This window comes from Taurulus bubalis (assembly GCF_910589615.1).
Source record: "Taurulus bubalis genome assembly, chromosome: 17".
NCBI lineage: Eukaryota > Metazoa > Chordata > Actinopteri > Perciformes > Cottidae > Taurulus > Taurulus bubalis.
The window spans coordinates 22,708,042-22,718,221 of NC_136605.1; the positions used below are offsets into that span (position 1 = coordinate 22,708,042).

At 47.3% G+C, this 10,180-nt stretch overlaps 1 protein-coding gene across 1 annotated transcript in view; it reads left to right on the top strand.

Annotated features, from left to right (window-relative positions):
- grin2ca (glutamate receptor, ionotropic, N-methyl D-aspartate 2Ca) overlaps positions 1-9,583 on the top strand; it is a gene marked incomplete at both ends in the record, with an annotated part of 44,580 nt that extends 34,997 nt beyond the window's left edge. The window contains 6 exons of the mRNA XM_079232933.1: positions 1,708-1,798; positions 1,877-2,106; positions 4,619-4,779; positions 4,901-5,088; positions 6,837-7,069; positions 7,976-9,583. Of these exons, the coding sequence (XP_079089059.1) occupies positions 1,708-1,798; positions 1,877-2,106; positions 4,619-4,779; positions 4,901-5,088; positions 6,837-7,069; positions 7,976-9,583 (2,511 nt within the window). The remainder of the gene's footprint in view (positions 1-1,707; positions 1,799-1,876; positions 2,107-4,618; positions 4,780-4,900; positions 5,089-6,836; positions 7,070-7,975) is intronic.
- Between the last annotated feature and the right edge of the window lie 597 nt (positions 9,584-10,180).

A 10,180-nucleotide genomic window follows, 5' to 3' on the forward strand; every position in this document is an offset into this window, starting at 1 on the left:
GAGGTAGAAAGTTGAAATTATAAAATATAATTCATAATTATGAGATAGTAAGTTGAAATTATGAGATATAATTCATAATTATGAGATAGAAAGTCGAAATTACGAGATAGAAAATTGAAATTATAAGATATAATTCATAATTATGAGATAGAAAGTCAAAATTACGAGGTAGAAAGTAAAAAAAAGTCCATTATACTGGGATAATGGGCTTCTATAAGAGTGAGCTCTAAATGTAGGTCTACACTCTTTAAAAACTAAACATCCAAGCTTTCATAAATTATGTCGGATAACATACTGTATTTATTTCCAACTTTATTTTCAGCTTTAGTTGCCACAACCTGCATATTTATGAATTAATATGGATTGAAGTGCATTATAATTAAATAACATTTCACCAGTGGCATCCCTGGACCTCCACACAGCATGGAGAGGATTCAGAACACGTGAACTCACAGCTTGTTTACAGCGGCTCTCTCTGGATCGATGCCAGCAGCACGGAGATGCTGCATTTCATCCGGCAGCCGTGTGCTTCTATAAAACATCCTGTAAGGATGAAGGTCAGAGGGGCTTCGCTGCTGCCGCCGCTTCTCCACTTGGGTTTTATGTCAAGATGCAGGAGTCAAAAAGGTCAAAGCGTTCTGGCTGCAGGGCAACCTGTCGGGAAGTTGTTGTTCGCATGTTGCTTTAGACGCGTCACGAGTCGCTGGTGTTGCGTCTAATCGTCCTCCAGAAGTCCTTCTGCTGACGTGACGTTTTATTCAGTTGATTAAGAATTTTATTGAAGAAATTGTACTTTTTTGATTCTTGTTGTTCTGAGTTTGTCCTCATGGTTGATGCACTTATTGTAAGTCGCTAAATGAAATGTAAAAAAGAATGTAAAATCTTTTCATCGTAATGTCAACACTCACAGATTCCCATTTGCATTGAAATACTACGCCGGTAACACCAGTATACCCAGTGGGGCTGATTGGCACTGGGGGGAAAAAACATCTTAATCCAGCTTTTGTCAAAATGTCTAGAGCTTGATTTGTGGAAACAAAACAAAACCCACACAGCACTGGTTCTCAGAAAGTCCCAGTTCAAACCCAGTTCAGACAAAACTCAAGAATCAGTTCCTAGTCGTCGGATTCTTCACACTCACATTCCTCTATGACTTTCAATTACTCTTAAAACCAGTCAAAAGTGTGTTGCTAACACCTGAGGGGTCCCACTGTGTGTTCCCCGTCCCTTCTTGTGAACAATGCATTTGCAGGAGGAGAGCTAGGTAGCGTTAGCATGTTAGCCGTTAGCAGCCGGTCCTGCTCGGCTAAATAAAGGAGCTAACGGCTAGTTTCATTGTTGGAAGGGAGATGTTTTCATGGCAATATTAAAAAGAGAATTATGACTTCCTGACACCAGCTCCAAGCAGCTTGTGATACCTCATGAATACTGCGGACAATCAAGTCAAAGCAAATATTTCAATTTAAAAAAAAGTTGCAATCGTTTTCCCGCCAAACAATTCATCAGGAATCGATAATAAAATCTTTGTCAACTTCCAACTCTCATGTCAACGAATCCAAACTGAAATGTGTACAAAATACAAAACAAGCAAAGTATAGCGACTGAAAGCTATTTGATATCAAATTTAATTTGCAGTAGAGAACATGAAGTAGAAAGAGGTTGAATAGCAGCGTGGGTCATTTGTCTATATTCATGTTTCCTCTCAAGCGAGCTCTTATAAAGAACAGTGACAGTAACGTGAGGACACAGCAGCAGTCAAAGGACTTTCCCCTAAACTTTACCAAGACCTTCTACTTGAGTGAAGCTTTTCATGGAGGCTGAACATCAGAATATGCATTATTTTTGGAAAAGTCCCTCACTATTATCCCCGTTCTAGAGCCCGGAGGTCCCACCTTCACCATCGGGAAGTCCGTGTGGCTGCTGTGGGGAATCGTCTTCAACAACTCGGTGCCCATCGAGAACCCGAAGGGCACCACCAGTAAGATCATGGTCCTGGTCTGGGCCTTCTTCGCCGTCATCTTCCTGGCCTCCTACACCGCCAACCTGGCCGCCTTCATGATCCAGGAGCAGTACATCGACACCGTCTCCGGACTGAGCGACAAAAAGGTGCAGCGCTCCGTCACTGTCAGTCCCGTGTGTGTGTGTGTGTGTGTGTGTGTGTGTGTGTGTGTGTGTGTGTGTGTGTGTGTGTTCAGGCGTGTTGTTGTGTTTGATGTAAAAACACAAAGTGCTCTATTTTGGGTGTGCAAACAGCGTGAGGTGGAGCTATGAAATGCAAACATCCAGAAGTGTCAATGTCACGGCGGTGACTTTCTCCCTTTCCCTGATAAACATTAGAAAAAGAGTAAGTGGTGAAATTGAATTACATCCCGGGATTCTCTGGATAGAGTTGTCCGTGAGAAGCCTATGAAATGTAATACATAAGTGGATTTTCTGGGGAGAGGCAGATTATACATTTTTGGGGTATAATCTTCTGCGTACTTGTCTGGCCCGAGGATGAGTTTCAGAGTATTGACGAGGAAATCCGTGTCAAACCGCGAGCACGAGGAAAGGTTTCTCGAATCTTTGCTCACAGGCAACTGAGGGGGATTAAAGAGGCATTTGAGGAAAAGGCCGAGCTGTCCGCCGCTCATTAGGATTCTGGCAAAGTCGTTTACAATTCCCATCTCATTATACATTACCGCCGCCCTGCAGAGGGAAGGAGCGGGACGCCGTCCTGACAGCCGGCCCGTGGATTATTGAGCGGCCTTCTGCGCTGCGGCAGCGCTGCGGTTGAGCCGCTGTTTGCCCAGCTGTGCAGAACCCTCCAGGTTAAGTAAATGTAAATGAGGAACACGACGAAGAGCCCACGGAGAGCGACCTTGTGCGAGGAGGCAGCGATGAAGACGAGCACGATGACTACCTCGTCGCTGCAGAATAGACACTCCACTTATACGTCCTCGCGATGGGGTGACGCATCATGTGCACTCCGACCTCTTTCGACGCGACGTCCCTCTACATCTCCGTCCAGCGCGGCATTAAAGCGAAGGAGCTTCATCGAGGGGCGAGACGGAGGGATGCGAGGAAGTTTACCTGCTTTAAAAGTGCAGTGAGACGTCGAGGTCGGCGTGTCGAGGTCGGCGTGTCGAGGTCGGCGTGTCGAGGTCGGCGTGTCGAGGTCGGCGTGTCGAGGTCGGCGTGTCGAGGTCGGCGTGTCGAGGTCGCGTGTCGAGGTCGGCGTGTCGTTGCAGCGCGTGTTTGGTCGCATGAGCGACTTTGACGACGGTTTGCATCCCGGTTTCTTCCATCAATCAACACTGAGTTCTGTCCCCACATTGGGATGGGAACTGGTTCCTCTCGTGGATGTTTTGTTGGTTTGGCCATGGTTGAGAGGAGGAAACGCTCTGAAGCTTGGAGCTTCTGAACCTGGAGAGGAAACACCCGTGTTTACTCTCCAATAACGCCAAAATGTGTCCAACACATAGGTAACGTTAGCTGTTAGCATCCTGCTGGGCTAAATAACAGAGCTAACGGCTAAAAGGAAAGTTGAATAAATACCAGTTGTTTGAAGATGTTTTCACAGCAATATGAGATGGATATTAAAGAGGGAAATAACCCGTTTAATTTAATAACACAGACTAATCTGTCATTTTGATCGTAAACATTTGAAGATTTAAATAAGTTAAAAGTGCTGCTTTTGTGTGATTCTTTGTGTAGAAACTTAGTTTTAGCTCCAATAAGCTCAAAGCAGCTTATAATACATAATTTAAATTACTGATCCCAATATTCTTTTCAATCAAAGCAAGTCAGAAATAAAATGATTTAAAAATGTTCAGCAAACAGCCACGACCGATAAAGAACATGTGACGCTTACAGGCTGGAGCCTCGCCTGCTTTTCTACTCTCGTTCAACCCAGCAGTCATCAGAAGTCGACAAAGGAATCGACAAAATAACCGTATCGCTAAGAGGATGACGGGATCAGTATCGATAAAATCGTATCAATAACCATCCTATACTTCACGTGGACGTGACCGTGAGAGATACCAGGAGAGCTCTGCTTCCTTTAGGGACGTGTAGATATGATCGTGACCCTTTTCTCACCGTGCAAACTTCAGTTTAGATGTTCCCTCTGAGAACATATCTGCATTAGGTTCATTAGAAAAGGCGGGTTTGTCGATTGCACTTCCACCCCGTCGTCCTCTCGGCCCTCACAGCTGATTGAAGCGTGTTGCTGCCCAACAGCAGACGGGTGAAGTGTTCATTTCTTACTGCAGACGGGATATTTGGATTTGAGTGTTTGGTCTTTGAATCATAGCGTTAGATGTGTAAATGAATAGAGCAAGAGTCCAGCAGGATAACTAGCACAGAAGCACTTGGGAGTCGAGGCAGAAATCCCAAAAATAGCAAAGTGGCGAGTGTCATTGTATTTATATCTTTAGAGCTTCTTTTCTCCATCGGGGCCTTGAAGCTTTTCTGACTTCTAAATGACGGAAAAGTGCAGCGTAACGAAGCCTCGATTCAACCATCTGCTTGATGGAACAAACTCAATTTGATTATGTCTTCTAGACCCATGTGCAATCCATCAATATCACCCATCATCCGTGTCTCTATCAATCCTCCCTTCTACCTCTCTCGACAGTTTCAAAAGCCACAGGAGCAGTACCCTCCGTTCCGCTTTGGTACCGTCCCAAATGGCAGCACGGAGCGCAACATAAGGAGCAACTACCCCGAGATGCACTCCCACATGGTCAAATACAACCAGAGGGGCGTGGAGGATGCCCTCAACAGCCTCAAAACAGCGTAGGTGTCAGCCAAGACTCGTAAAAACATATATTCAGTGAGGAACTCACAGCCGGAGCGGAGCCAAACAGTCATGCAAAGGCCGTTTGGAGTAAAAGCTCATTTCTCTTCATCCTGCTAGGAAACTGGATGCCTTTATCTACGATGCTGCGGTGCTGAACTACATGGCTGGCAAAGACGAGGGCTGCAAGCTGGTGACCATCGGCAGCGGGAAGGTGTTCGCCACCACTGGATACGGCATCGCCCTGCAGAAGGACTCGCGTTGGAAGCGCCTCATCGACCTGGCCCTGCTCCAGTTCCTGGCTGATGGTAAATCCTTCACGTTTATTGACAGTAATGCACATTTTGATTTTTCCTGACGGATAGCCGAGCCTCGTTAAGCAATCCTTACCTGTTAGCCGGCAGGTCAGCTGTGTCTAACAAGCTGCAACGATAACCCAAGAACAAACTGGAATCCATCTTTTAGAGCAACTGTGTGCTCGTGGTTATTAATTATGATGAAGTATATCACTTTTCCCCTTCTCTTCATTCAACAGAGCAACAGCAAGAGACTTCAGGTGGACCACCACTGTTCTCCGTTAAGCATTTTATATTTATTTTAACTGTTTAAGAGCATTAGTAATTTAACAGCTAAAAGGTTAATTATTGACATCTCTAAGTGTTATAATAACTGGATTTACACTTTGTGTCCATGACCTTGAATGAATGGAGAAGAAATGATAAGAAGAGAGAAAGAAAAACAATCCTTACTGTAATGGTACACTAAAGTCTTCCATACATAAAGACCAAGAAAGCAGCAAGGGAGAAAATGGGAATAATTATAGGGTATAAAATATTATTATAGTAACGACTCAACCAAAAAGAGAGACACGTCATAAATGTCATTAAGACCCGATTTCAAAGATGATTGAAAATGTGAGAATTATTCTGCCGACCGAAGCTCCTCAGGCAACTTATTTCAAAGCCTCGAGCAAGAGCCCGGTCATATGCAGAAATATGCAATAGATGGTAATAATACCGCACATTGCATAATATATCAAAGCAATAGTGAGGCCACACACACAATGCTGCAATAGTATTACTTCTCACAGAGATCAGCAGCAAAATCCTGTGATTTAGACTGAACCCCATTTTATTTTTGTCGACAAAGAAGGAGACAATATTTACTATTAGCATGGTCCGAATATTACCTGTCAGATAGTGAATTAATAACTAAGCACATCATCAGGAGCTTTATCCTGTGTAACACGGAAAAGTGGAGTGCCAATACTGTGTGCATTCTCTCTAATGTCCACCAGGGGCGACTCCTCTGGTTGTATAGAAGTCTATGCTGCATGTGTTAAAGCTGCATTCTCTCTCCTGACCACCAGGGGCGACTCCTCTGGTTGTATAGATGTCTATAGACGACTCCTCTGGTTGTATAGAAGTCTATGCTTCAAGTGTTAAAGCTGCATTCTCTCTAATGTCCACCAGGGGTGACTCCTCTGGTTGTATAGAAGTCTATGCTTCATGTGTTGAAGCTGCATTCTCTCTCCTGACCACCAGGGGGCGACTCCTCTGGTTGTATAGAAGTATATGCTTCATGTGTTGAAGCTGCATTCTCTCTCCTGACCACCAGGGAGTGACTCCTCTGGTTGTATAGAAGTCTAGGTCACAACTACTGCACGGCTAAACTTAAAAACAAGAACTTTATGGTATCTTCAAGTCCAAATAACCCGTCATAAGAAGCAGATTGAGGTTCTGTGTCTCCCTCAAGGACGCGTTGCCAAGAGGACAGGAAGTGCCAGGGATCACATCTCCAACCCTGTAATTTAAGGAGAAACTTCTCTCCATCCTGACCCCCTCAAAAGCCAGTCAGGATTGGTTTTGCATTCACTAAATCACAAACTGTGCGACCTTGTCCAGTTGAACCCTGGAGTGCTGGTTATATGAGAACATTTCATTATCCCATGCAAATGAGTTTCACGCGAGGCCCGAGGCTGTTTCATTACTCTCTTAAGTCTCCGAATAATACAAGTGTCATGCAAATAATAGTTTTTTTTCTTCTCTTCTCACAGGTGACACCCAGAAGCTGCAGACCGTCTGGCTAACGGGGATCTGCCGCAACGAGAAGAAAGAGGTGATGAGCAGCAAGCTGGACATCGACAACATGGCGGGCGTCTTCTACATGCTGCTGGTGGCCATGGGCCTGAGCCTGCTGGTGTTCGCATGGGAACACATGCTCTACTGGAAACTACGCCATTCGGTCCGCAAAGCAGAGCGCCTCAACTTCCTCCTCGCCATCAGCAGAGTAAGCCGCTCTTGTGTAATGTGCATTGAGAAACCAGGATTAGGTCTCGTTTTATAGCATCCACTGCACTGTTTTGCAGACAGGAGCTGAGGAAGATGTTACTTATGTGACGGACCTCGCCACAAGGTCGTAAAGCCTGCTGTCTCCTTATGAGGTGTCCTTCAAGACAAAGGGTTTAGACATGTCAAATGAGTACATGGCCAGCCGTGGGTCAAGGGCAGCGACAATAAAAGACATAATAAAATCCAAACGAGTTGAAAGCAATGAAAGGACTTCGTGGATCACCTGCTGAAATATTGTGACGGCCGTGATCCCTGAGAAATTGAATTTAAATTGCATCATTAAAGAAACCTTTATCTGCGTGTCGACAGCAGTCAGTAGGTGAGATTAGGTATTCCCAGCATATGCATTGAGTCAAGTAAAGCTGGTGGGATAAAAAAAAGAAGGGAGAAACTAATACACGGCAACTCATTCAGGGCTGGAAATGTTTTCTTTAAACAATCGCCCCGAATAAACCGTTTAGTCCAAACAGATCCTGAAAAAAAAAAAAACTGTCTGTTGAGCTCAGAGCAGAAAGGAGAGGCTGTACAATGTAAATAGTTCAATACATGGAGCTCATATAGAGCCTCCATTGGTAACACTTGTTGGCAATTGGAGAAATATCGGCTGTATAGATTCCAATGTTTTCAAAAACATCACTTTATTTTTTTGTATTGATCCTTTTTGGCATTATAACTGTTATTCTGCACACACAACATGTCTGAGTTCTCTCTGCTTCTTGCTACGATTGTTCCGTTTCCATAGAGGTGCAAAACGTTGTCATGCTCAAGGCCACAGAGAGTGAAACGATGCCCAAAAGCTGCTTCGGGGTCCAGATCCTAATTTCCCCCATTTGTCTCCCTGCAGGGCATCTACAGCTGCTTCAACGGAGTGGAGCACACCGACCACAACGGCAGCATGCCGAGTCCGGACGTCACCGCCAACTACACGCAAGCCAACATGCTCAAGATGCTGAAGACGGCCAAGGACATGGTGTCCTCTGCCCGAGTGGAGAACTCTCTGGACAACGCCACCAAGACCATAGAGAACTGGAGCCGGCGCGGGGTCGACAACGTGCGCGTCGGCCTGCCGCCCCGGGTGTTGACCACGGACATGGCTCACGGCCGCCTGCCCTACATCTCCAGCATCTCGGACAACCACTCTCCGTACCCTCAGAGGGCGCTCACGCCCACCTTCCCGCTGCACTACGGGGACAGCACCACCCAGCCGCTGCTGGAGAATCCCCGCGTGGTGACCCGGCCCACGCCGCTGCGCTACACGCTGCCGGCCCGCAACAGCCAGCACGTCTTGGAGAGGACTCTGCCCATCTCCAGCCTCAGCAGTCCTCACATCGCCATGCGGGACCCGGTTCCCTCCGCCGCCGCCTCCAACCCCCACCACGGCGGCAGGCTGTATGTGGAGAACCCGGCCCGGCACCCAACGTCGCCGTTCGTTTCTTACAGGGAGTTCCAGGTGCCCGACATCTACGTGGAGCACAAAGGGCCGCTGAGGAGGAAGTTCAGCTACCCGCCCGATTGCGTGAGCCGGAGGAGGCGCTCCCACAGCTACGTGTTCGATGCCGCGGACCCCAGAGTGAGGGTCGACTACGAAGAACCTCGACCCTGCCTTGCCGAGTTGAGGGCCAACCACCTACTGAACAACCACGCCCCCGTCGCCGCCGCCGCACACTACCCGGGCAGCGGCGCCGGCTGCAACTCCTGCATGAAGTCCTACCTGGAGCCCGAAATGGACGACATACCGCTCCTGGGGAAGGACAAGCTCAACCGCCGCGCCTCATTCCTCAAAGCCACGTGGGGCAACGACAGGATCCACCAGGTGGATGAAACGAAGCCCTCCGCGTCCGCGTCCTCCGGCCGCATAGACATGCCCGACCTGTTTCCTCGGGTGGTCGTGGCCAACCAGAAGCCCAACAAGCTGTACGGCAGTCTGGGGCACAACCTGTCCTGCTACCCCTTGTCTGCCGAGCCCGCGTACCTGGACCCGGCCCACATGGGCTCCTACCCCTACAAGCAGAAGCTCAAGTACTCCGAGTCGACCCGGCTGCCCTCGTACAGGGAAGCCATCCTGCAGAACGCCGCCGCCCTGCGCCGCTCCTCCTCCACGGTGGTGCACAGACACTACTCCACCTACCTGAACTCCTACACAGACTTACCGGTGTACGTGGGGCCGCTGGCCCAGAGACCCTCCCAGTTCTATGGCAGCGCCAAGGACATGTGCCACTTGTTTCCCTGCGCGAGCCACTGCCCGGAGAGCGCCGCCATGCTGCCGCGCATGGGGGACCGGCAAGTGGTTTACCACAACAATATGTTCGGCGCCTACGACGGCACCGGGAAGAGGGAGGACCCGGGCTCTGGGAGCCGAGAGCGGAGGCAGGTGTTGGTGGCGCGCAGAGTCAACAGTCCCTATGTGCCAAAGCCCTGGGGCAGGGTATCCAGTCTGGAGTCTGAGGTCTGAGCCCGCATCCTTACTGGACCTCCACTTGGCTCTCAAACTGTGGGGGGGTTCTCCTCTCAGCCTCTGGTTAAAGCAAAAATTAAACTCTACACCGATAGTGTATTTGAGAGCGTTGACTCTCAATCATCAGTGCAATAATATCTTGAACATGCAACGGAGAAGAAACACTGACGAGCAAAATACTGCTGGGACTTTGTAAGCCAAACTAATAGAAATACTAATAAAAAGAAAAAGGCAATGTTGAAAAGTATTTATTACGTAAGAATTTAACCTGTTGATTGTTTATTTAAAGGATTTTTAAATGCTGTGTTGCTATGTGAAAGATGTATGGGAGACAATATACTGTAGCCTCTCAATCTGACGAAGACTTGAGACATTTCTCTTTTTTCTCATATTTTTTTGTCAAATAATTTCAGTACCATTTCAAATTGAGAGATAAATTATTTAGATGATTTTGTGATGAATACCACTGTTCACGTCGTTTGAGAGTTTTCTAAATCCACAACCACTGAGGCTTCTGCTCCACTGGTCACTCACACGTGTAATTTGACTGGGATTAAAAAAAAGAAAAGAAAGTGCAGGGAAACCAGACAAAAG